The 26,564-nt window shown below is 40.8% G+C and overlaps 1 protein-coding gene across 2 annotated transcripts in view; it reads left to right on the forward strand.

Annotated features, from left to right (window-relative positions):
• Nucleotides 1-26,564, forward strand: part of FARS2 (phenylalanyl-tRNA synthetase 2, mitochondrial) — a 649,181-nt gene that overhangs the window by 172,274 nt on the left and 450,343 nt on the right. For both annotated transcript variants that reach the window (XM_073631001.1, XM_073631002.1), the window contains exon 4: nt 13,393-13,552. In XM_073631001.1, the coding sequence (XP_073487102.1) occupies nt 13,393-13,552 (160 nt within the window). The remainder of the gene's footprint in view (nt 1-13,392; nt 13,553-26,564) is intronic.

Raw genomic sequence — 26,564 nt, forward strand, 5'->3', positions numbered from 1 at the left:
AAGGAAACTCCCAGGAGAAACTCAAATATCTTCTTGCAAAAATCTTAGCGACAAATGTCCCGGTAGGATTCAGATAATTATGTGGAATGTGTTCCCCTCATGGGACACACTCTTTGCTCGTCTGGATACACCTCTCTCACCAGTCTAGCAGGCAGCACGCAGCACGAATCGAAAGTCTCTGCCACAGACTTATTTGGGGGGGGTAAATCTGCACGATCCTCTGCCACAGGATTTATCAGATCTTCTGCAGTGAACAGTCAGTCACAGTGCCTGAACCTTCAAGCCGAACCGGCGACACTATGCTGTATGGTTACTTCTTTTGGATACATCCTCCAGCCGAGTCACCAGGCCCCTCTATAGACCAGCACGCTGCGTGATCTCTCCAAGACGGGTCCTCCCCTATGATCTCCTCGGCTGTCCAGCTGTCCAGCTTCGTCACACAGGACCGATAGCTCAGAACCATTCCTCGGCCACGGTGGTAGGCCCCAGACTAGCTTCTGGACCCACCCCTGCGCCGTAGCATCATGGGCCTCCCAATCGGAGGACCACGAGGTAGCTCCTTAACGCATACCTGTCGGCCAGGAGGGCCAACAGGTGGCTGCAAAAACGACCTTAGAACATGGCGTCTGTCCCATAAATACCCTCGCCCACAATGCAACTCGAAGGACCACCTCCACCGAGCTTGCCTCCGAGACAGAGGAGCATCTATACACTTCGACACATTGCCCTTCCAACACTGACTAATGGTAACAGCGACACCCACCAGTCAGCACGGAAGCACACACAACGTCAGCCAAGCTGGAACAGAGGCAAACTTTTAACCTTCCTAACACACAATTTACTAAAATGTACCTAATCTGCGGTAGATTGTAAATAACATAAGTTATCAGTTATATGTTAAATCTGGTGGTTGGATTAACTGCTTTCTTTTGTATCTTGTATGTAGATTTTTAGCTGTGAAATATCTCTGCCATGGATCTAGGCTTCTGTTTCCCACCTGACAAACATGTGTACAATGTATCACTCAGAGGAAGGAGTCCAAAACTTTCTGCTGCATCTTCCGTGTTGTAAAATGTTGTACATTTAATGAAAATGTAAACTGGCAGTGTTACAGTGAAATAATATATGGCTATGAATGGAAGATGGAAATCAAGGTACAGAGTGAAGCACTGTGGACAGCTTATCTTCTTTCTTTTCCAGACCTAACAGCTAATATTTCAGATTTTTCTTCCAGTGCTTGCTCTAGGGGTATATGGTATTCCAGCTTGACCAGTAAGGTATACAGTGCCTTGAAAAAGTATTTATACCCCTTGAAGTTTTCCACATTTTATCATGTTACAACCAAAAATGTAAATGTATTTTATTGGGATTTTATGTGATAGACCAACACAAAGTGGCACATAATTGTTAAGTGGAACGAAAATGATAAATGGTTTTCAATTTTTTTTTTACAAATAAATATATGAAAAGTGTGGCGTGCATTTGTATTTAGCCCCTTTTACTCTGAAACCCTCAACTAAAATCAAGTGGATCCAATTGCCTTCATAAGTTACCTAATTAGTAAATAGAGTCCAACGGTGTGTAATTTAATCTCAGTATAAATACAGCTGTTCTGTGAAGCTCTCAGAGGTTTGTTAGAGAACCTTAGTGAACAAACAGCATCATGAAGGCCAAGGAACTCACCAGACAGGTCAAGAATAAAGTTGTGGAGAAGTTTAAAGCAGGGTTAGGTTATAAAAAAATATCCCAAGCTTTGACCATCTCATGGAGCGCTGTTCAATCCATTATTCGAAAATGGAACACTTTTCATATATTTATTTGTAAAAAAACTTTGAAAACCATTTATCATTTTCCTTCCACTTCACAATTATGTGCCCCTTTGTGTTGGTCTATCACATAAAATCCCAATAAAATACATTAACGGTTTTGTTTGTAACATGACAAAATGTAGAAAATTTCAAGGGGTATGAATACTTTTTCAAGGCACTGTAAACACGCCATATGAGAGCTCTATCTAAAATGTTATGCCAAAGGTATTTGACAATTTTTGGGGGTGAGATGGGGCACCCAAACCTATGTTTGACGTCATATGATAGATCTAATTTAAAACTGAAATAACACCCAGGAGAACCCAACTGAATAAATATAATGGATAATAATTTAGAAATTCAACTTGTCAGATTGGTTACACAGGTTTTATACTTCTGGGCAAGATGAACTATACTAATTAAACCTAAACAACAACTGTTCTGGATTCCTGTGCTGTACGCAAGGGTGTGTAGGAAGCAGCAGCTAATACGGCCATAGGAAAATATAAATTTTGCGAAAACCCCCTTTAAGTTGTGAATAAATTATGAAAGAATGTGAAAAAATAGCGATTTCCTTTTCACTGTTTTAATATTTTCCTTGTCAAAAGAAGTTTATTGAGTATACAATGTTATAAAGATACATAAAGTAAGTTTACAAGGATCTATAAAGTAAGCTCATTGTTTTACAGTAGGGTTTATATAGGTAAATATCATGAAATTTCAAATATTAAACATTGGGTTCACGTAAACCTAAATTAAAGATATATATCATTTCCTTAGTTACTTTTGTAGGTATTTAAATGATTTATACCTACTATACATATTGTTTACAAGTAGAGTGTATATAGGTCAAATAAATTCTGATAATGAGCTTTAATCGTAAGGTGGAGAAAAGGAAAGAGAAAGAAGAAAAAGGGTTGAAAGGTAGAGGTATGGTCCACAAGGTTGTCCCGCTCGTCAGTTTATTATTCTTTTTAGTTCTCTTTGAAGCCTTAGAATGGGTGTCTCTGTAAGTCATTTAATCTGTTACCATGGCAACAGGACAGAGTCATTGAAGTTTGACAGGAACTGTTGTTTTATCCAAGGATGCCAAAGTTTTTCAAATTTTGGAATTTGATTTTGATCGATGGCTACCATCTTAGCATGGGACATTGTATTATTCATTCTGTGAATTGTTTCTGCTAGTACCAATGTAGGAGATTTCCATGCCTTGGCCACTGTTTGTTTTGCAGCCGTTATTAGTTGAATCATAAGTTTGAATTGAGAGAGTGTTAACCATTCTGGTTTTAGATTAAGTAAAGTTAAATATGGATCTGGTTGTATTATTTTTTTAAATATTTTAGATGCAATCACGAAGACTTCCTTCCAGAAGGTTTGGATTACTGGGCACGTCCACCATATGTGTAAATATGTGCCTATTTCTGGGCATCCTCGAAAACAAAGAGCTGAGGTATTAGGTGAATATTTTGCCACTCTAGCGGGTACAAGGTACCAGCGAGTTAGGACTTTATAATTTGTCTCCAGTGCTAAGATGTTGGGTGAAGATGACTTAGATGTGAGCCATATGTTAGACCAGTCCGTGTCTTCTAAAGTTCGTCCCAGGTCCTCCTCCCACCTCTGAACGTAAGAGGGTCTATTAAGATTTGCTACTCCATATAATTGATTATAAAGTGATGAAATTGTACCTTTAGCAAATGGATCTTTTGTACAGATTGATTCAAAAATGGATAATTGGGATAATGGTGTATCCCCCTTTAGGAATTGTGTATAGAAATTTTTGATTTGGAGATATCTAAATATCTCAGAGTTTGGTAGATCATATTTTTCTCTAAGCGATGGGAATGAAAGGAATGATTTAGATGCTATGAAGTCATTTAGTGTCTGAATGCCTGATGTTGTCCAAGCTTTAAAAGAATTTGGGTAGATCCATGCCGGATAAAAGGCCGGATTTCTGATAAAAGAAAGGAGAGGATTGTGTGGAGATTGTAACTGATATTTGGTTTTTAGTTTATCCCAGAGAGATAAGAAGTGTTTAGTTATGGGATTATGAATTTTAAAGCGGTCTTTAGGATCAAGCCATAATAAATTTGATATTAATAGAGGGTCATTTTCTGAAGCCTCTATAAATACCCATAATGGGATTTCCTGTTTTGCATGGTATTTGGACAGACTGGCCAAATGTGCTGCTCTGTAGTAGTTAGTAAAATTAGGGTATCCCAGGCCTCCTTTATTTTTGGGAAGATGTAGTGTGTGTATAGGTATACGTGGTTTAGAAGAGCCCCATATAAACGAAGTTGCTCTTTTTTGTACTATTCTCAAAAAATAGGAAGGAATTGGAATAGGGAGGACTCTGAATAGATAAAGCAATTTGGTTAGAATAGTCATTTTGATTGCATTAATCTTCCCTATCCAGGATAAAGGAAGTTGCGACCATTGTTTTATTAGATTTGTGATCTGTCTTAATACAGGAGGATAATTGGTTGAGAATAAGTCAGAATGAGATGCTGTTAAATGAATTCCAAGATATGGGATTGATTTTTCTGCCCATGTGAATGGGAGTGCAGCCCTAGTCGGGATCAATTCCATGTTTGTGAGTGAAATATTAAGCACTAGGCATTTCTTAGGATTAATCATAAGGCCGGATAGGGCTGCAAATCCATCAAGAGCTGGTATTAAGTTAGGACCAGAGACCTGTGGTGATGATAGAAACAGTAATATATCGTCTGCAAATATACATAATTTGTGTGTAATACCTCCTACTTCAATGCCAGTTATAGTTTGGTTTGTTCTGATGTATTGGGCCATGGGTTCGAGTATAAGGGCAAATAATAAGGGAGATAATGGGCAACCCTGTCGGGTACCTCTTTCGATATTAAAGGCTTCAGATTTGTATCCAGCATATTTTATATAGGCTTTGGGTTTATTATATAATGCTTTGATCCATGTTAAAAAGTGGGGTCCAAAACCCCATTTTTGTAATGAATATTGCATATATTGCCAGGATACTGTGTCAAATGCCCTCTTAATATCGAGAGATAGAAAACATAAAGGGATTTTCCGTTTTTTAGCAATATGTGCCAATAACACTGCCCTGCGTATATTATCGCCTGCCTGTCTATTTGGCATGAAGCCTACTTGATCTCTATGTATTAATTTTCCTATAATGCTATTGAGGCGTTTTGCTATTATTTTTGCTAATAATTTAATATCGAGGTTTAACAGAGAGATAGGCCGATAATTCACACAGGAAGTATCATCAGAAAGGGGTTTTGGGATCATACAAACAATTGCCATTAGTGTTTCTTGCCGAAAAGAATGTCCATCTAGAAGTTTGTTAAAAGTTTCAGTGAGAATGGGAGAGAGTATTTCTGAGAATGTTTTATAGTATAAAGCCGAGTAGCCGTCTGGGCCTGGTCTTTTGTTAAGTTTTAGGTCATTTATGGTGTTAGCAACTTCATCTATAGTTATAGGCTCATCCAAACTGCTTTTTTGATTCTGAGATAACTCAGGTAAGGTTATTTTTGAGAAGAAGGATTCAGCCTCTGTAGGATTAAATTCATTGTTTGTCTTGTATAAAGTTGTGAGATGTGAGTGAAATTTATGGACTATTTTAACTGGATTACAAGTGTAAACATTTTTTGATAATTTCAAACGTATTGGTTTGAAAGATTTGTTAGTTGAATTTAATGCCCGAGCCAAATATGTACCTGGTTTGTTTGTATTCATGTAGAAATTGTGTTTGGAGCGTTTGAGGGATTTATCAACTGACTCAGTGAGAAATAGATCGTATTCCAATCTAGATTTTTCCAGATGAGATTTTGTACTCTGGGATGGATTATCTTGAAATGATATGTAGGCTGCATTAAAATTGAGTTCTAGTTTTTTTGCTAGATTTTTGCGTTCCCGTTTAAATAGTGCCATTTGTCTTTGTATTGTACCACGCAAGACAGGCTTATGAGCTTCCCACAGTGTTATTGGGGAGATGTCTGTTGTATTATTAATTGATATGTATTCCTTTAAAGCTTGTTCAATGGCCATCTGATGTAGTGGGTGTTTGAGCATTATGTCCGGTAAGTACCACGTTGGGTCATGCGCTTTTGGTATGGCTGAGGCTATAGTAGTGTATACTGCATTATGGTCAGACCAAGGAATCGGAATTATATCTGATGCAATAATTTCTGGTATCATTCCTATTGTTAGAAAAATATGATCTATTCTGGTGAAGGTTTGATGAGGGTGCGAGAAATAAGTGAATTTCTTTTTCATTGGGTTACTTTCTCTCCACGAATCTACCAGATTGTATTTGGAAAGAAGTTGAGAAAAAGGTAATCTAGAGGTTATTTTGGATGGTGTAAAAGGTGATTTATCTAGAAATGGGAGGAGGACCTGGTTCGAATCCCCACACATTATCACTGTTCCTATTTTGTGTGTATTAATCACTTGTAATATATGTGAGAGGAATGGTGTAGGTTGTTTGTTAGGAGCGTAGTAGGAAATCACCGTGATTGCTGTATCCATTATATAACCCATGAGTATCAGGTATCTACCTTCTGGGTCTTTAATTTCTGATGATAAGGTGAATGGTGTGGATCGGTGAAATGTAATTAGAGTTCCCCTTTGCTTGGTACAGGCAGAAGCCGTGTAAATTTGTTGATAAAAAGGAGAAATATATTTTGGAGTAGAATCTTTGGTGAAGTGTGTTTCTTGGAGGCATACTATGTGAGCCTTCTTGTTATGGAAAGTACGGAAGGCTTTGGTCCTTTTTTGAGGGACATTTATTCCCTGAACATTCAGGGAAAGTATATTCAGTGGTGCCATGGCAATAGATCAAATAGTTTTGACTTACTTTTTGTTATGCAGAGCTGACTGCGCAGATCAACCTGTGTGGACTGAAGAGATGAATAGATAGAAAAGAAACCAGTGAATTCTGGAGTAAAGAGTAAACAAAAAACATATGAGATTAGATGATACATTGTATAAATTATTTTTTGCAAGTAATCACAATTTACCCGTGAAAGAGAATAAATATCTCTCTCAGGGGTGTTTTAATATTTTCAAGCGTTATTTTTCTCTTATGGTTTTCACATGTAAGTGGTTCTTCCTGCTGAAATCAATAGATCTGTGGTGTCACCTATATCCTTCCTGTAAACAATAGCTTCTCAAATGATCAGGATGGGGTTTTTTTTGGTTTGTGGTGTGGTGGATAAGAAAATCCCAATGCATGTCAAGTTTAATGATCTTCACTTTTGCAGAAATGACTTTTCTACATAACCTACGTGTGCCTTGCCATTATATTTCAAAAGATGTTAATACTTTATATCTTTTCTAGAACACCGTGTAAAGTTTTCACATAGTAATTATATTTGCTTAGCGCAGCAGGGAGGAAGGAATGAAGCAAGAGTGAAATATTCTGCAAGCTGATAGCAACTGTCTTTTTTTTTTTCAATGATTGTGTCTGTTAACCACTTAAGGACCAGCCTCGTTTTGCATTTTAGGTGTTTACATGTTTAAAACAGGTTTTTTTTTTTTGCTATAAAATTACTTAGAACCCTCAAACATTATATATTGTTTTTTTTCTAACACCCTGGAGAATAAAATGGCTGTCATTGCAATACTTTTTTTCACACCATATTTGCACAGCGGTCTTACAAGCGCGTTTTTTGGGGAAAAAAAATCACTTTTTTGAATAAAAAAATAAGACAACAGTAAAGTTAGCCCAATTTTTTTTATACTGTGAAAGATAATGTTACGCCGAGTAAATTGATACCCAACATGTCACGCTTCAAAATTGCGCCCGCTCGTGGAATGGCGTCAAACTTTTACCCTCAAAAATCTCCATAGGCGACGTTTAAAAAATTCTACAGGTTGCATGTTTTGCATTACAGAGGAGGTCTAGGGCTAAAATTATTGCTCTCGCTCTAACGATTGTGGCGATGCCTCACATGTGTGGTTTGACCACTGTTTTCATATGTGGGCGCTACTCACGTATGCGTTCGCTTCTGCGCGCAAGCTCGTCGGGACGGGGGGTTTTTACATTTTTTTTTTATTATTATTATTTATTTTACATGATTTTATTTTTTTTACACTGTTTAAAAAAAAAAAAAAAAGTGTCACTTTTATTCCTATTACAAGGAATGTAAACATCCCTTGTAATAGAAAAAAGCATGACAGGACCTCTTAAATATGAGATCTGGGGTCAAAAAGACCTCAGATCTCATATTTACACGAAAATGCAATAAAAAAAAAAAAGTCATTTAAAAAAATGACATTGAAAAAAATGTGCCTTTAACGTTTTGACGTCGCTTCCGCCCAGCAGTGTCATGGAGACGAGTGGGCGCCATCTTAGCCTCACTTATCTCCAGGCACAGTAGGGAGACAGACGCGATCGCCTCCGCCGCTACCGACGGCTCCAGTAAGCGGCAGAGGGCACCAGATGGCGGCGGGGGGGCGCCCCTCTCCCGCCACCGATAAAAGTGATCTCGCGGCGAATCCGCCGCAGAGACCACTTTTATCTGAAAGCCGACCGCCGCACGAAAATGGGGATACCGGGGTTATGGCAGCTAGCTGCTGCCATAACAACTATATCCGTCGACAAACGTTGGACGTACATCGGCGTGCGGGGGTCGGCAAGTGGTTAATATTGAGACAGGTACACAGAGGTAATCATCTAAATACAAGGCTGCTGATAATGATGATACTATTTGGACACGTCATAGTCACACAAGGCAAGCTGGGGTGGGGCAGAGAGGACAAAAGTTACAGTTTGCGTGCTGTGTGTTAATACATCTAGAACCGATAACTAGAAGATTGGGCAAATTGTGTCCTTGCTTTGCTAGTATATAGCTCCCAACTGTCCCCGATTTGGAACAATGTCCCTCTGTCCTCATTTGTCCCTCATTTTGGTCTGATCTGTATAGATGTATATAAAATGCACCATTCATCTTTCAAAAGTGTTTCATGGTGCTAAACCTTTCATCCAATTTCTAAATTGCTGCATTTGTAAATGTGGTTAAAAAAAGCACTTGTGGGTTTAACTAATCTTTTTTTTTTTTTTTTTTTTTTGTATAATTCTCCTTTAAGAGGGCATGACAAGGGGTGTGTCCTATACCTTCATAGTTTTGCTAATAGTTGTCTCTTGTTTCCATCTCAAAAAGTTGGGAGGTATGCTAGTAGTTTCGTTCAAGATGTATGGGTCTGGAGTGGGTGAACTGGTAGTACACAGTAATGGATACCACCAACAAAAAGGCACAATCTGTTAGGCCCCTTTCACACTGGGGCGGTTTGCAGGCGTTATTGCGCTAAAAATACCGCCTGCAAACCGCCCCAAAACAGCCTCCGCTGTTTGTTCAGTGTGAAAGCAGAAGAAAAAATCTCCTGTCAGCCGCATCTTTGGAGTGGTGAAGGAGCGGTGTATAAACCGCTCCTGCCCATTGAAATCAATGGGACAGCGCGGCTATGCCGCGCTATACGAGTGGTTTTAACCCTTTTTTGACCGCCAGCGGGGGGTTAAAACCACACCGCTAGCGGCTGAATACCGTGGTAAAACAGCGCTAAAAATAGCGCTGTTTTACCGCCGACGCCCCCTACCGCCCCAGTGTGAAAGGGGCCTTAGGATAAGGACCATGAGAACAATGCCTGATGGCACTGAGAAGCAGCCTTGAACCTCTTATTATAAAGAAGAAGGTGATAATGAGTAAAATGGTGTGTGCGTTGTCCCTAATAGCCCTGCTTCCCTAGGCTGTGGCCTATGTTGGCTATGTGGAATTCTGACCCTGATCATAATGCCACATAACCTCCAAAGTTCTGCACAATCTTGAGGCACCCCAGGAGGTGTGGCCAAGCATGCTTGTGCATTTTTGCCCTATCCCTCGTGGCACATTTTTCAATGGGCTGCCCTGTGCGTGTGAAATACGCAAAAAAGGTGGTGCCACAATTTTCCAAATCCTGCCACACCAAAAATCAAGGTATTGCGGTACCATGCATTTTAGCGGACATAAACGCATATGCATTTGCTTGATGCATGGGGGTACCATGACGAATTATGGCACCCGTGCACATCTGCAAAATGCAGCACATTTTTGTGTGGTGTGGGAAAACTCAGTTTTGCGTGCATTACCACACCACACTTGGTGTGAACAAGTGCTAAAATGTAGTCTGTGAGGCAGAGTTCAGTGGTCAGTAGGTTGTGACAGAGTTGCCCTGTACATGTAGAAATTAGTGAGCAGTATGTACTGGCAGGATAGGGTAGTATACAGTGGTAGAGCAGTCAGTGAGCAGTATGATAGTGGCAGTCAGTGAGCAGTATGTATTATCAGTCAGTGAACAGTACTGTAGTGCCAGTCAGTGAGCGGCATGTGGTGTCAGTCAGTGACAAGTATGTAGTTGCAGCCAGTGAGCAAAAGCATGGAATTCCTGATTGAGAAAGCTCTGTCCTCAGCCACTTATCGAACCACTGGAAAGGGAGACTTGCAGGGCTGCTATCTCTGCTCTTCCATCTTCTGCTGCTGGATCAGCCATAGCACCCACCTGTGTGAGAAGGAAAAAAGGTGGCCCCACCACCTCCAGATGCATCGGAAGAAGTTGGGGAAACAGAATTCCATATAAACTCTGAAAAGAGAATGTTACATCCCCCACCCTCTGCTGACAACTAACTCCCTATGAGCTGTGGAGGCGAGTGAGAGAAAACAAAGTATGCTGGATGGCCTCCCGATATGCTCCTGCGCAGTAGAGAATCCCACAGGAGGTTACATGCCAGTTTAAAAGACACACAACTGGCAGTGCAGTTTTTTACGCTTTTGCTTTGGCACCTCTGTGGACTCTATTGCAGCACATTTAATGAAGAGTGCTACATTTCCCGTGGAAAAAGTGAATAGTCTTTTATGTGTTAATGTGATTTTTCAAAATGGAAAGCCTCTGCAAATTTTACCAACTTGTGAAAAGAACTGAAACTTGCGAATTATTAGCCATGTGGGAAGGGCTGGATGCTCATATTTCTGCATGGAAATCTTGTTTTTGAGTAATTTAGCAAATTAATCACTTCAGCTCCGGAAGGTTTTACCCCCTTCCTGACCAGGCCATTTTTTACGATACGGCACTGCGTCACTTTAACTGACAATTGCGTGGCCGTGTGATGCTGTACCCAAATAAAATTGATGACCTTTTTTTCCCACAAATAGGGTTTTCTTTTGGTGGTATTTGATCACCGCTGCAGTTTTTATTTTTTGCACTATAAATAAAAAAAGACAGACAATTGTGAAAAAAACTATATTTTTTACTTTCTGCTATAAATCATATCCAATAAAAAAATTTAAAAAATCAAATTTCTTCATCAAATGTATTCTGCTACATATTTTTGGTAAAAAAAGTCGATATATTGATTGGTTTGTGCAAAAGTTATAGCGTCTACAAACTATGGGATATATTTATGGACTTTTTATTTTATTTATTGTTTTTACTAGTAATGGCGGCGTTCAGCGATTTTTAGCGGGACTGTGAAATTGCTGCAGACAAATCTGACACCAAGTGACAGTTTTTGGGGACCAGTGACACCAATACAGTGATCAGTGCTAAAAAAAATGCATTTTCACTGTATAAATACACTGGCAGGGAAGGGGTTAACATCAGGGTCGATCAAAGGGTTAAGTGTGCTCCTAGGCAGTGATTTCTGACTGTGTGGGGGTTGGACTGACTGGAGGAAGAGAGACATCACATCTGTGTTCTTGATTAGTGGGAACATAAGATCTCTCTCCCTCTCTGACAGAACAGCGGTCTGCCACGTTTACATAGGCAGCCCGCCGTTCTGCCTCTCCTACGAACGATCGGTGGGTCCCGGCGACCATCGCGGCCATCGGACCCGCTGATTGGCTCACACTGTGTCCAGTTACAGTGGGAGAGTGGCTCCATCGGCGTGCGTGCCCCAGAGCCAATCCAAAGAATCATGTACAGGTATCATGTACAGGTACGTGGGGGGGTCCTTAAGTGGTTAAAGTGTTTGTAAAGACAGAAGATTAATTGGTTAAACTAGATTGACTAGTGTCTTTTTTTCAAGCAGACTAACTATGTAACTAACCTTACTGCATTCTGAAGCCCACATGAGTGCCCTCATAGCAAGTGGCTTGCTATGGGTGAATTTGCTGAGGAGGTGGAGCCAGGAGCACTGATGGGGAATACGCAAAGAGGAGGTTCTGGGCTGCTCTGACTGTGCAAAACCATTCCACAGAGCAGGTAAGTATAACATGTTTGTTGTTTTAAGAAAGAAAGTAGCACAGGGGCTGAAGTTCTTAATGTTGAACTTAACTACTGTATATCTGAGCACCACCAACTGAAAATGCTGTTTAATTAATTTTCAATATTCAAAGCAAACTCTGCCATCCTTCCATGTCTCCATGCATTTTTTTTTAGAAATCACTTTGAAAAACACCCCCCTAACATTTCTAGCCATGGACATCTTGAGTAAGGGCAGATGATTCATATAGCATTTACTTCCTGGAATTCATCTGCCCCTAGCTCTGGCATGGAAGCAAGAAAGTGTGCCCCTGCCCCCCTCCACCCAATGAAAGAAAAAAAATGCACATTAAGACTCCTAGAATGTGTGACATCATTTTTGCCTGGGCCAAAAACCAGGAAGAAACTGAACAAATGTAAAAAAAAAAGTTTAAAGCAAGCAAGTATACACTACCTTCCTACCTATTTGCTAATTCCAGCAACATAAGGATTAAAAATAGTTAATTTTGATTTAGAGAGAGTTTAGTTTGCTTCAACTTTGCTGGCGAAAATGCTCTTTAAGGCTTCCTTTAATGCTGGCCCGGTGAAAAAGGGGAGGACCAGATCAGCCTCAGCTTGGATCCTCCTCATCAACAGAGACCACTTGCGAAGCCCCCCCCCCGCATTACTCCTTGTTTACTCATCCCAGCTAGACTTATCATAGTTTTTATGTTAAAATATGAAAATTCTATTTGGAGTTGGCCTTTATCAATATCGGCTTTAATTCTGCATAAATCAGTAGTAGTAGTAAGACCACTGAGGTTTTATCTCAAGGTTAAAGCTTAATCTTTACTCTCCAAAAGCAGCACAATTAAACACTGATTTCCTGTATATTCCCATTTGCATTTCTAACTCTAAAAGGAATGTTATGTTCCTTTTCACATGTGAATTTACAGAAAAGAGGTTGCATAAATCACTCAGCTTTTCTGTTTAAATTAGTATAACAGAATGCATTCTAATTTAAACCGCTCATACATACAAATGGGAAACATAATGGAATCTATTCAACAGTTATCTGTCACTGAGCTTTGTGGCATTAGATATAGATATATACATATATCTATATCTATCGCTTACAATTTATATATTTAAATAAGCCTATACAAATAGGACCTGTAAACCCATGAACCCATGTGTTCCTTGTTCTGGAGGATTATGATTATACTAATAAACATCTGTGCATTATTTCAGATAGCGAGTACTAGCACCAATAATTATACATAATATCTATGCTCATTTTTAGGTTAACATTTATTTACATGATTGCGCACAAGTTGTTATATCAGATCTTCCTCCTATAATGTTTCTTTTATTTTTTTAGTTGTTTGCTGAAGTAAAAAATATGGATACTTGCCAGCTGTTTGAGCAGGGAATTCGTACACCAAACAAGCAAGAAGCCCACACTTTGGAAGCTGTGAAATTGGTGGAGTTTCAGCTGAAGCAAGCCCTTTCTAAACTAATAATGCATCTTTTTGGAGAAGGTATGTGTTCTTCCACGAAAACGAACAGTGCTTATAAACAGTTGATGATGATTAAACAAAACGGGGCCTCCATCATAACAAGTGTAGAGTATGGTGGTCCCATCACTTACATAGTAGACCATAGAAAAAAGAATCCCCCTTGGATTGGGACTTTGACAGACCACCAACTCTTGGAATAAGATATGTTTTATTGATATGCTTAAAAAAGACGTGAAAGCGTCTATAACATACAGAATAAAAAATCATTCCATACAAAATTGATACAGGATCAAAACAGAGAATATATACAAGGTGAAAATGGTGGATGTACTCTCATGGGGGTAGTATACCCCAATACCTGACGCGTTTCCGGTATTCTGGTACCTTCATCAGGGGTTTGAGAGTTGTAAGTATTTTATACATGTATGGATTCCCATGGAATGACTTTGTGTTCAGGTAGCACTCATGGCCCCTAAGATCAAATAGCGTATTTTCATATGTGCCAGTCCAAGGTCATATAAGAATAGTACGTATATTATATTGCCGATATCAAGGAACAGTAAGTGAGCCAACGTTAGAACCTGTAACATGCCGGCTGCATGCCGAAAGGATCAATATCCAAAGACAGTGCCATAATGGTTGGCTCCTAAGTGTAACCCTTAGAGTATTCGGGTCCAGTGAGGGGTGCCTTCCCCTATTAGTGCTCACTAGTAATAGTAATATACGTACTATTCTTGGTCTGGTGCATATGAAAATACGCTATTTGATCTTAGGGGCTATGGGTGCTACCTGAACACAAAGTCATTCCATGGGAATCCATACATGTATAAAATACTTAAAACTCTCAAATCCCTGATGAAGGTACCAGAATACCCCCATGAGAGTACATCCACCATTTTCACCTTGTATATATTCTCTGTTTTGATTCTGTATCAATTTTGTATGGAATGATTTTTTATTCTGTATGTTATAGACGCTTTCACGTCTTTTTTAAGCATATCAATAAAACATATCTTTTATTCCAAGAGTTGGTGGTCTGTCAAAGTCCCAATCCAAGGGGGATTCTTTTTTCTATGGTCTACAGTTGATGATGATTGGACAGACTAACCGGTGTATGATTGTTCTTTCATTAGAACGTGTATATACTGTAGACCCATAAACATGCTTGCTGAATATCATATGTCTGCAGGTTAAGACACTGTACAGAGAACACCAAAATAATCAACCTTTATTCCCAAAATCTATCAGCTGATCATCTGAGTACCTGTTACAGTCTCTAGGTCCCTACGGACATTTTAGTCATCTCCCTGTCTAACCAATCACTTTATGTCTGTAAACAAGTGAGTTGTGTATACCAGTTACAGCCGACCTCTACTTAAGATCTAATTTATTAACACAATTTAATGTGGTAAAGCAATTATTTAAAAAAAATACTTTTGTAATGTTTTTACATGTGCAGAAATGCTTTGTAGCTTTTTATCAGGAATTACACTCTAAAAGTACTTTTTTAAATAATTGCTTTACCACATTAAATTGTGTTAATAAATTAGATCTTAAGTAGAGGTCAGCTGTGCCTACATTTTTATAGCATAACATAGCTTTGAGCTCTTTTTACCTCATTAAATGCCTATGATCGCTGGATAACAGTGATGGCATTATCAGGGAGTTAGGTATGGGTTGGTAACAGGTAGAGCTGCACAGCTTGTGCTTTCACTAATATCTTGGTTGCCTGACTAACTAGTCAGTTTCTTTGAGAGTTATAACAGACACTAAAATTCAATAATTCATGTCCTTATTGGCAGAGCATTAATGATAACTGCACTCTGTTGCCTGCTGACTCTAAAGATATCATGCATTGTACACACACAGGAAGTGAAGTTACTGATTTCCTGTAAACAAAGAAAATAAAGTGCACAAGGGGAATTAAGTTAGTTACCCCACAGCACACACAACTCACTGTCTAGTATCCATAGCTCTAGTCAGATCTGTGGTACATAATACTTACCTTACCCCTCCATGTGCCATCAGTTAGATCTGTGAACCAGTACACAAAACTCAATCCCTAAAATTAACACCTCCAGTAGTCACCAATTACGTTAGTTAGAGATTCTGTATGCCGGTGAGATATGTCGCCCTGTACTGTACACGCAGCTCACTGCATGGTAACAGAGGTAGAGGGTTGGTGGTAAATTTCTTAAGTTTTACCAGGTGGATGTTAAAACCTTAGCTGATGTGGGCTCTGATTGTAAAGTTCTTCAGGTGACCCTTTAAGTTCCCTTGAGTCGTCCTGTTGGTTGTTCCTTGTGGTCCTGTTAGTTTTTGCTTGCTGTTCCCAACCCCTCAGTTAGATTGCAGATAGGCATGCTGGTGGGGAGGATTTATACTGGGATGTCCTAACAGCTTTGCTTTGCCAGTGTCCAATTCTTGACAGTGTCCTAAAGGGGGTGGCAGTAAAGCCCAGTGTTTCAGGATATTATCCTGTGCCTCATAATGCACTCCAAGAAAATGATTTTTCAGTTTAGACAAACATTGTTTTTCTTTGAGTTCATTAAAGTGAATGTAAACCTTCACATATACCCAGTGAAGTGAACAGCCTCAGATGATACAGAGATGAAACAAATCTCCCTACATAAGTTTAACATGTATATCTGCTGTCTTCAGCTTTATATAGCCTTTAGAAAGTGCACATCGTGTTACAGATTTTCTCTTCCTGTTTAGCACTGGGAGTGGATTATTAGATGATAGGAGGAAAGGCACACACCCCCACTCCACATTGGCAAAGGATAGAAGTAATGTGCAGAGCTCTGCTGTGAGAAGTCAAGCTCCCTGCTAATCTATTTATAGCAACCGCCCATGACACAAACTTCAGGCTGGTTTTATCTCCTGTCTTGGAGAACTTGTCAGAAGTTATGAGGCTGATAACAGAGCTACTGAACAGAATAAACACACAGGACTTAATGCTTTGGAGAGAGATAAGAAAACACTACAGATATATGTATCCAGCTCAAATTTCATGAATCAGGTTTACATCCACTTTAAGGTACACAGGATTTAGAGACAGTTGGGTTATCTGCCTACTGAAGGAGGATTTGGACACTGACAAACAAAATAACAGTGACCAGCCTGGTGTAATTCCTCCCGTTTCCAACATGCTTTCGTTTTGTTACGAACAATACAGAGAGCAGGACTATAAACACTATAATCATAAAGATAAACACTCATCCTTGTTATAGCAATAGCCTATTGAAGTTCATTCAGACATACAAAGTTGTTGGATGTGTAAACATTAACAAAGAAAACAAAAGTGGGAGATTATTAACCCACTCTATTAGGCGTCAACATACTAAAACCTACATTCCAAAGATTTATTTCCCATCTGGTATAGTCTACAACACTAAGTGGATAAAAACAAAACAAAAAGAGGCGACTCTAAGTGCAGCATTAAAAAGACCTTAATAGTCCAAAGGGTTAAAAACAGTTACAAGACATCAGATGAAAGAGGGCTCATAATCGTAATGTATAGGGATGGTGGTCCGGCATCAGGGTGGTCCCAGTGGTGGAGGTCCCAGAAGTGGTCCAATCTGCAAAAGGGAGTCCCAACCTGGCCAGTAGAGGGAAGCCGCAGCAGTAGAAACACCAAGGGATCAGTCACGCTGCTGGGATCAGCATGGAATGCAAGACCCAGAGGTGACGTCAGCAGAAGGAGACCGACAACCAGCATGGACCGCAAACCGGAAGTGATGTAAAGGGGTTCCTTCTTCATGCCAGTAACTAGAAGCTGAAGGATGTGGCTTCTTATAGTCTGGGGGCGAGGCTGTGGGTGGGTTTGTGGGCAGGAAAGGGAGGAGGCAGCCTGAACCCAGTATTGCAATGTGCTATACCAGCACTGAGAAGGAAGACAATAGGAATTGCATGACAAAAAACATACACAGCAACAGGAGGACGGGTAAACAAATGGGAGGGAACTACAAACAGAGGCGGATCCAGAGTCTAGTCTCGGGAGGGGCACTGCCAGAAAACATATTTTTTTGGGGTACATCTATTGGGGAAATGGCTGGTGTTGGCGCTTCAATCACCACGGCACCATGGTTGTTATGGTGTCAGGATGATTGAAGCGCATTATTACTATTATTACATTGTTATAAAAAATTAAATAGTTTAACCCACCATAATGCAGAATCAGTGGGAGCCCCGAGTGTGTCACTTGCCACGTCACCTGTCACCAGATGCAGATTGTCACTTGCCACGTCGCCTGCCACATGTTGCGGATTGTCTCTTGCCACGTCGCCTGTCACCAGATGAAGATTGTCACTTGCCACCTGCTAAGGTGGTCTCTTGTGTCCCAGAGACAGGCAGCAGAGAGATGTTGTAATCCCCATTAGTATAGAATCCCCCCTCAGTGCAGAGCCCCCATTAGTATAGAATCCCCCCTCAGTGCAGAGCCCCCATTAGTATAGAATCCCCCCTCAGTACAGAGCCCCCCATTAGTATAGAATCCCCCCTCAGTACAGAGCCCTCCATTAGTATAGAATCCCCCCTCAGTGCAGAGCCCCCCATTAGTATAGAATCCCCCCTCAGTGCAGAGCCCCCATTAGCATAGAATCCCCCTCAGTGCAGAGCCCCCCATTAGTATAGAATCCCCCCTCAGTGCAGAGCCCCCATTAGTATAGAATCCCCCTCAGTGCTGAACCCCCATTAATATAGAATCCCCCTCAGTGCAGAGCCCCCCATTGGTATAGAATCCCCCTCAGTGCAGAGCCCCCATTAGTATAGAATCCCCCTCAGTGCAGAGCCCCCATTAGCATAGAATCCCCCCTCAGTGCAGAGCCCCCCATTGGTATAGAATCCCCCTCAGTGCAGAGCCCCCATTAGCATAGAATCCCCCCTCAGTGCAGAGCCCCCATTAGTATAGAATCCCCCCTCAGTACAGAGCCCCCCATTAGTATAGAATCCCCCCTCAGTACAGAGCCCCCCCATTAGTATAGAATCCCCCCTCAGTGCAGAGCCCCCATTAGCATAGAATCCCCCTCAGTGCAGAGCCCCCCATTAGTATAGAATCCCCCTCAGTGCAGAGCCCCCATTAGTATAGAATCCCCCTCAGTGCTGAACCCCCATTAATATAGAATCCCCCTCAGTGCAGAGCCCCCCATTGGTATAGAATCCACCTCAGTGCAGAGCCCCCATTAGTATAGAATCTCCCTCAGTGCAGAGCCCCCATTAGCATAGAATCCCCCCTCAGTGCAGAGCCCCCCATTGGTATAGAATCCCCCTCAGTGCAGAGCCCTCATTAGTATAGAATCCCCCCTCAGTGCAGAGCCCCCCATTGGTATAGAATCCCCCCTCAGTGCAGAGCCCCCCATTAGTATAGAATCCCCCTCAGTGCAGAGCCCCCATTAGTATAGAATCCCCCCTCAGTGCAGAGCCCCCCATTAGTATAGAATCCCCCCTGCACATGTCAACCCACATATACATAAATGTTACAGACCTCAGAACAGCGCGGACGATACACACAGCCGTGTGTGTCCCTCGGGCTCCTCCTCCTCCTGTGTGGATGTAAATAGAGAGGAGGGGGAGGCGGCTACAGCGCAAGACCTGAGGAGCAGATCAGGTCAGCGGGCGGTGTTAGCGGTGCGTGCCGCTACCTACGGGTGTCACCCCTCTGGCGGGTGTCACCGCACCCCCCCCCCGCACCCACCTAACAACGCCGCTGTCTCTCTCTCCGGAGCCGTCCGGTGGCTCTTTCACCTATGGAGCCGCCTGGCGGCTCTCTCACTTACAGAGCCGCCCGCCACCTCACTCACCCGCATTACTCGGAGGGGGCAATTGCCCTGTTGCCCCCCCTGGATCCGCCCATGACTACAAATGCCAGCATAAACACCTGGTGGGGAAGACAATGAACATGTATATAACAAATGGGTATAACAAATACATACACATATATATATATATATATATATATATATATATATATATATATATATATATATATATATATATATATATATATATATATATAAAACTACATACACATATATTTACATACACATCAAGAACACCATATTTATGAAGAATAATGTAGATTGATGCATCATATGGCAAAAATGCCTTCATGCACTTAAAAGAAGAAACAAAACAAATAAAATAATAATTATTATCTAGAGGCTAAAGAACCCACATAACCAGGTGTGGGTGACATATATACACACATATTATACACAAGCCCATACAGAGATGAACAATGCATGCCCAATCATAGAAAAACAAGTGCATATTGTTATGTTGTCCAGCAGGGGGCATCCATGAATGGAGGATGTAACAGGTGTATTAAATCTTCTGTATATGCTGGATGTGATACTATATAACATGATATATAAAGACGGGTTATACAAGCTGTACACTTACTACTTTACATTGTAGCAAAGTGTCATTTCTTCAGTGTTGTCACATGAAAAGATATATTAAAATATTTACAAAAATGTGAGGGGTGTACTCACTTTTGTGAGATACTGTAAGTATTCACAGCCCTTGCCATGACATTGAAAATTGAGCTCAGGTGCATACTGTTTACACTAATCATCCTTGAGATTTTTCTACTACTTGATTGGAGTCCGCCTGTGGTAAATTCAGTTGATTGGACATGATTTGAAAAGGCACACACACCTATCCATATAAGGTCCCACAGTTAACAGTGCATGTCAGAGCACAAACCGAGCCATGAAATTCAAGGAATTGTCTGTAGACCTCCAAGACAGGATTTTAACAAGGCACAGATCTGGGAAAGGGGACAGAAAAATTTCTGCAGCATTTAGGATCCCAATGAGCACAGTGGCCTCCATCTGTAAATGGAAGAAGTTTGGAGCCACCAGGACTCTTCCTAGAGAGGGCCGCCTGGCCAAACTGAGCGATCAGGGGAGAAGAACCTTAGTCAGGGAGGTGACCAAGAACTCAGTGGTCCCTCTGACAAACCATCCAGCATTTCTCTGTGGAGAGAGGAGAACCTTCCAGAAGAGCAACCATCTCAGCATCACTCCACCAATCAGGCCTGTATGGTAAAGTGGCCAGATGGAAGCCACTTCTCAAAGGCATGACAGCCTGTCTGGAGTTTGCCAAAAAGCACCTGAAAGACCCTCAGACCATGAGAAACAAAATTCTATTGTCTGATGAAACAAATATTGAACTCTTTGGCCTGATTGGCAAGCGTCATGTTTGGAGGAAACCAGACACCGCTCATCAACCTGGCTAATACCATGTCAACAGTGAAGCATGGTGTTGGCAGCATCATGCTGTGGGGATGTTTTTCAACGACAGGAACTGTTAGACTTGTCAGGATTGAGGTGAATGTAGATGGATGCAGTAATGTACATAGACATCCATGAGTTAAAACATGCTCCAGAGCGCTCTGAACCTCAGACTGAGGTGAAGGTTCATCTTCCAATAGGACAACGATCCTAAGCACAGAGCCAAGATATCAAAGGAGTGGTCTACAGGACAACTCTGTGAATGTCCTTGAGTGGCCCAGCAAGAGTCTGGACTTGAACACGATTGAACATCTCTGGAGAGACCTGAAAATGGCTGTGCACTAACGCTCCCCATCTGACCTGATCGAGCTTTAGAGGTCCTGCAAAGAACAAAGGGAGAAACTGCCCAAAAATAGGTGTGCCAAGCTTGTAGCATCATACTCAAAAATACTTGAGGCTGTAATTGGTGGAAAAGGTGCTTCAACAAACTATTGAGCAAAGGCTGTGAATACTTATGTACATATGATTTTTTTTTGTTTTTTATTTAATACATTTACAAAGATCTCAAAACAAAACTTCTTTCATGTTATCATTATGGGGTATTGTTTGTATAATTATGAGGAAAATAATGAATGTATTCGATTTTGGAATAAGGCTGTAACATAACAAAATGTGGAAAAAGTGAAGTGCTGTGAATACTTTCTAGATGTACTGTATAGCAAAACTTTTTTTTTTTTTTTTTGGATAGATTGGGGAAGAGTTGGAACCACTTTATTTCTCTTTATGTTTTGTTCTGGGGACAGAATTTTATCACACAGGAAGTGAGCAAAAATCTGCAAGAGAAACAGACAATAAAAAAGTGTCAAAGATCCTAGCGTTCCTCTAACTTAACATAAAAAAGAAAATTTACCATTTGTCTGTTACTCCTCACTTCCTGTCCTAGAGACAACCTTTATACTTGAGCAAAAATGGAGGAATCTCCCCGGTGGCGCTTCTGATGGCAGTCAAACCTGACAGGAGTTCTAATCTTTCCCCACTCTGTCAAAAAAACAAACAAAAGACATTTGGTTATACAGTAGATACTCTTTAAGACTGCATTGTTCTTTCATGTTTAATAAAGTGTTCTGTTTTGCACAGCTCAGAAACAGGGTGGTTGGCTCCCTGCTGTTGGTAGAAAAGGATTCAGAGACATTCTATAACTTGAAGCCACAAGACCTTTGTGGCTGCTCCGTATTCCCTGTAAATGTTGATGATCCTATTCCATCCTTGGACTGTTAATTTTTCCTATCTCAAAAAATCTGCCAGAGGATGAAATAAAAAATAGTAAATGGGATATAGCTTTAGTATAGTGAGGTAAAAAATAGATCTTCACATTTAACCTAATGTAAAAAAGAAAATAGCCCAGTGAGGCAGCTGCCAGTGAATCTCAAGTTGGGAGAAAATAATATCACGACCCTGCCAGCGGTATTCAGATTAATTCTTTGTACCCAGAATATAATAATGGTAAAAGTGTTGCTACTTCTGTATTCCAATGTGTTTATAATGAAGGACAAAATCTACAATATATTAAAAATATTCTCACCACGTACAACCAAGATACATTAATAGTGTGTAACTTAAAGTGGATGTAAACCCAAAAAAAAAATTTTTTTTTTATATCATACTGTAGAGTATACGATTTCCTATAATTTGAGCCCAGTCTTGCCACACAGAGTTAATCCATCTCTGAGCAATCCTCTTTTATTGTTCAGTGAGATAATTCTTGACAAACTGAGAAACACTTTGTCAAATCCTCCCCCTTGCTGTGAGTGACAGGTGATTTACATCTCGTGCACGAGCCTAAGACACATGCAGTATTTTTTAATTCCCTCCCCTACTCCTTTCTTCAGCAGCTCTGCAAGGATTGGCTGTTCCACACCTCAGCATGATTTGGCAAGCTGAAGTCATGTGGTTACTTTCCTGTCTTTTCACTGGATGTTAGAGATCATAGCAGAAGTTCAGTGTTAGAAATACACAGGGGAGTGTAGAGGTGGGCGGGGAGTCTACTGACATCACGACTCCACCCACCGAGCTCCAGACAACAGACCCACCCACAGAATATGCAGTTTTCAGCTCTCATAACAGACAGAGGGGAGACATTTGACAGGTAAAGATACATGCAGGAGGCATGTATATCCTTATAGATAACCCCTATGGCAGTAGTTTAGAAAGGATGACATTGGGTTTTCTTCCACTTTAATCCTATCCTTCCTATCCTATATTCCATCAGTGGCGGCCTGTCCATAAGGGGCACATGGGCAACTCCCCCCATCCATGCGTCCAGCCCCCTAATCTACATTCAGGACACTGGATGCATGGATTGCAATGGGGGGGGGGGGTTGAAGCACATGATTAGAGTCAGAGGCTCTAATAGGCTTCAAAAAAAGTGTGGGCTCGGGGCGCAGAGCACTGTGCTCTGAGCCCACCCAGTTTTGTGACAATAGCAAATTAATATTTGCTGTTGTAACACTGATTCTGCCTCCCAGCTGCCGAAGCACTGCCCATTCATTTCAATGGGCAGGAGCGGTGGAGGAGCACTGTATACACCACTCCATACCGCCCCAAAGATGCTGCTTGCAGGACTTTTTTCCTGTCCCGCAAGCGCTCTGTTCCAGTGTGAAAGCACTTGGGCTTTCACACTGGGAAGGCATGAGAGGCGCTCTACAGGCACTATTTGTAGCACTAAAATGCCTGAAAAGTGCCTCAGTTTGAAAGGGGTCTAATACGTGTGCGTTATTGTGCCAGATCACCAGGTGAAAACAGAGGGGAACCACTTGCCAACATGCCACAGTACATATGCTGTGGCGGGGTGGCACGTGCAGGCACAATCATGTATATAAAACAAAACCAGAGAAATTCCCTGCTCAGCCATTTGTTTGTACTCTTGAAATATTGGTGAGGAGATGTACTGGACACCTTTGTGCCATGATGCTGTATGCTGGGTGTCCAGTGTGTCCCTGTGCCTTTAAGGAGGGGTGGGCCCTTTCCAGGTTCACCTGCCCTCTGCCTATCAAGTATAATGCATGTGCTTCTACTATGGAGGCTCTCAAAATTAAGAGTTGGTACTACAGAAAATACCGGGGTGCCGTGACAGGGCTCTGTAGCTTACATATGGATTTGCAAATGTGTGCAGACTAAACCCCTGTTTTCAGCGCATGCTATTATGTTGCGTACACATGACCGGACTTTCCGTCAGAAAAGGTCCGACGGAATCATTCCGTCGGACATTCCGATCTTCTGTGGGCTTCATCTGACTTTTTCTTTCTAAAATTCTGACGGACCTAGAAATAGAACACGTTTCAAATCTTTCCGACAGAATCAGTTCCTATCGGGAAAACCGTTCGTCTGTATGCTATTCCGACGCACTAAAAACGACGCAAGGGCAGCTATTGACTACTGGCTATTGAACTTCCTTTTTCTAGCCCCGTCGTATATCATTGCATTCTAAACAATCAGACTTTGTTGTGATCGTGTGTAGGCAAGTCAGTTTCAGCGGAACTCCGTCGGAAAGACCGACGGAGTCTATTCTGACGGAAAGTCCGGGCATGTGTACGCGGCATTAGACAGGTTAATTTGGTTGTTTTCCAGACTGGTCAGTAAGTTGAACTGGGAATTTCTCTGGTTTTGTTTTGCAGGCGTTGCCCTTCCATGTGTCCCTTGCTGCAAAGGCCAGTTAATGGTGAGGGCAGTGGCCATTTGTTTGTACAATCATGTATATAAACGTCATGCGCCAACTCCATTTTAGCCAATAACAGATCACATCATAGTGATAACAGCTGTCATGAATGTAATCTTTTAGAGCCCTTTCACACTGAAAGCGCCCAGACTTTTTGTGACGCCCTACCAGCGCAGCGCCACAGTGTGAAAGCACTTGGGCTTTCACACTAGGATTGTAGCTGAGGCTTTTTTCAGGCGCTATTTTTAGCGCTAAAGCGCCTGAAAAACGCCTCCAGTGTGAAAGGGGCCTTCATGACAGTTGAAAACATTGCTGTTACAGTGATCTTCAAGTGTAAAAAAAAAAAAATAAAAATAAAAAAAAATAATAATAATATTTCCTTATCACCCCCTCAGAGTAGTACAGTGTTACTATGGTGATAGTAAGTATTTAAAAAAAATATATAATAAAAAATGAAAAAAAATGTTTAAAAAAAAATTATATACATATATAAATTTTTTTTTTAAACATACTGTCACCAGTCTCCAGTCTGTGCCTTTGATGACCTCCACTTCAGTCATATGCTGACATTATACTGCGCTGGTGACAGTATGTAAAAAAAAAAATGTGAAAAAAACAAAGGATGTTATTTCATTTCTTAATTTTCCCCCCAAAAATTGATAAAATTACAACTTCAAAAACTTGCCATGCCTCTTACTAAATTTTTCAGTCTACTTTCCAAAAATGGGTTATTTGGGGGGAATTCGTGCTGTTCTAGCATTTTAGGGCCTTAAGGAATGAGGCTGTCAGTACATCAGAATTGATCAATTTTTCTTGTTCAATATTTTTGATTGAAGTTTATCAGAAACAATATAAATGTGAACAGTATCTGCCATACAATAGAACATAGGAAGTAGACCTGTGTGAGTGGGTACAAATGTCAGAGCAAAATTAACCAACATGCTTAAACAATGTACCTTCTTTTAAGACCTTAATATAAGGAAAGGAGTATTGTCCGTCCGACCCCAGACACCCCTTCTGGGAACAAACCGTGTCATGAGGTGTTTTGCTTGCATCTATCTAGCAAGGTTACTCTGCGGTATAAGCAAGGAAGCTGAGATTTCTGCAGTGTGTAAATGTGCTTTTACTATACAAAGATGCTGTACATACAAAACTATTACAATATTAGGAATACAATACAAGCATTTGTTGGAGAAATCTACTCAAGCCAAAAAACTGACAGTAATCTGACCAACTCACTATTGTAATATTGTCCCATTTATCTTATGTCTGATTAATATAGAAAAATCATATTTTTAACAAACGCAACACATTCCGCCCTAGATTTTTTTTTTCCTTTCAGACTCCATACAGAAAATCACTTCTTTAATATGAAAAACTCATTTTAAACATTCATTTCCCTTGAATGCAACACCTCCCATATTTCTGTCATTGAGAAGGTGTCTAAAAAGTTCATTAGAAAGTCCATTCTAAAGTTCTTTAGAAAGTCCAGGCTTGTAATTCATCAAAGGCCTTGCTCTCCACAGCTCTTGCAATCTTCTGTCATTCTTTCCATCATATCCTATGGATCAAATCAGAGACAGCCTGTGGAGTGGAAAACAAAGCGGATTATCTGTTCCTTCTAATAATACATAAACAGTAGATCCAAGCCCTTCAGCTACAATCTCTCCTCTAAATGGCTTTTTTGCCTGGCTATCTGACTAACACTTTGCCCCCTGCCTGTACCCACTTCTGACTCTCCAAAAGAACATCAATAGGGAGGAGAGGAAATATACTGATATTTCCCAGAAGATCACTGCTGTTTATTTTGGAAGGTATGCTGTTATGTAGCCTCACTTTCCACTCTTGCTGAGAAGTATCCACTAACCAGTCAGAGTCCCACCCACTGTCTTGAAGTTCATCTGTCAATGCAAATGTAACTTCAAACCTTCCTGCCAGATTCCCTCTCATTCCTAGATAGGCTTCAGCTCCATATATACGTCACTCTTGGTTTCTATGTCATGGGAAGCAGTAACATGGTATCTGTTAAGCCCTGTTCTTTCAGGAACCTTACGTAAATACTGAACTCTGCACTCCAGCT

The sequence above is a fragment of the Aquarana catesbeiana genome, linkage group LG05 (assembly GCF_042186555.1).
Source record: "Aquarana catesbeiana isolate 2022-GZ linkage group LG05, ASM4218655v1, whole genome shotgun sequence".
Lineage (NCBI taxonomy): Eukaryota > Metazoa > Chordata > Amphibia > Anura > Ranidae > Aquarana > Aquarana catesbeiana.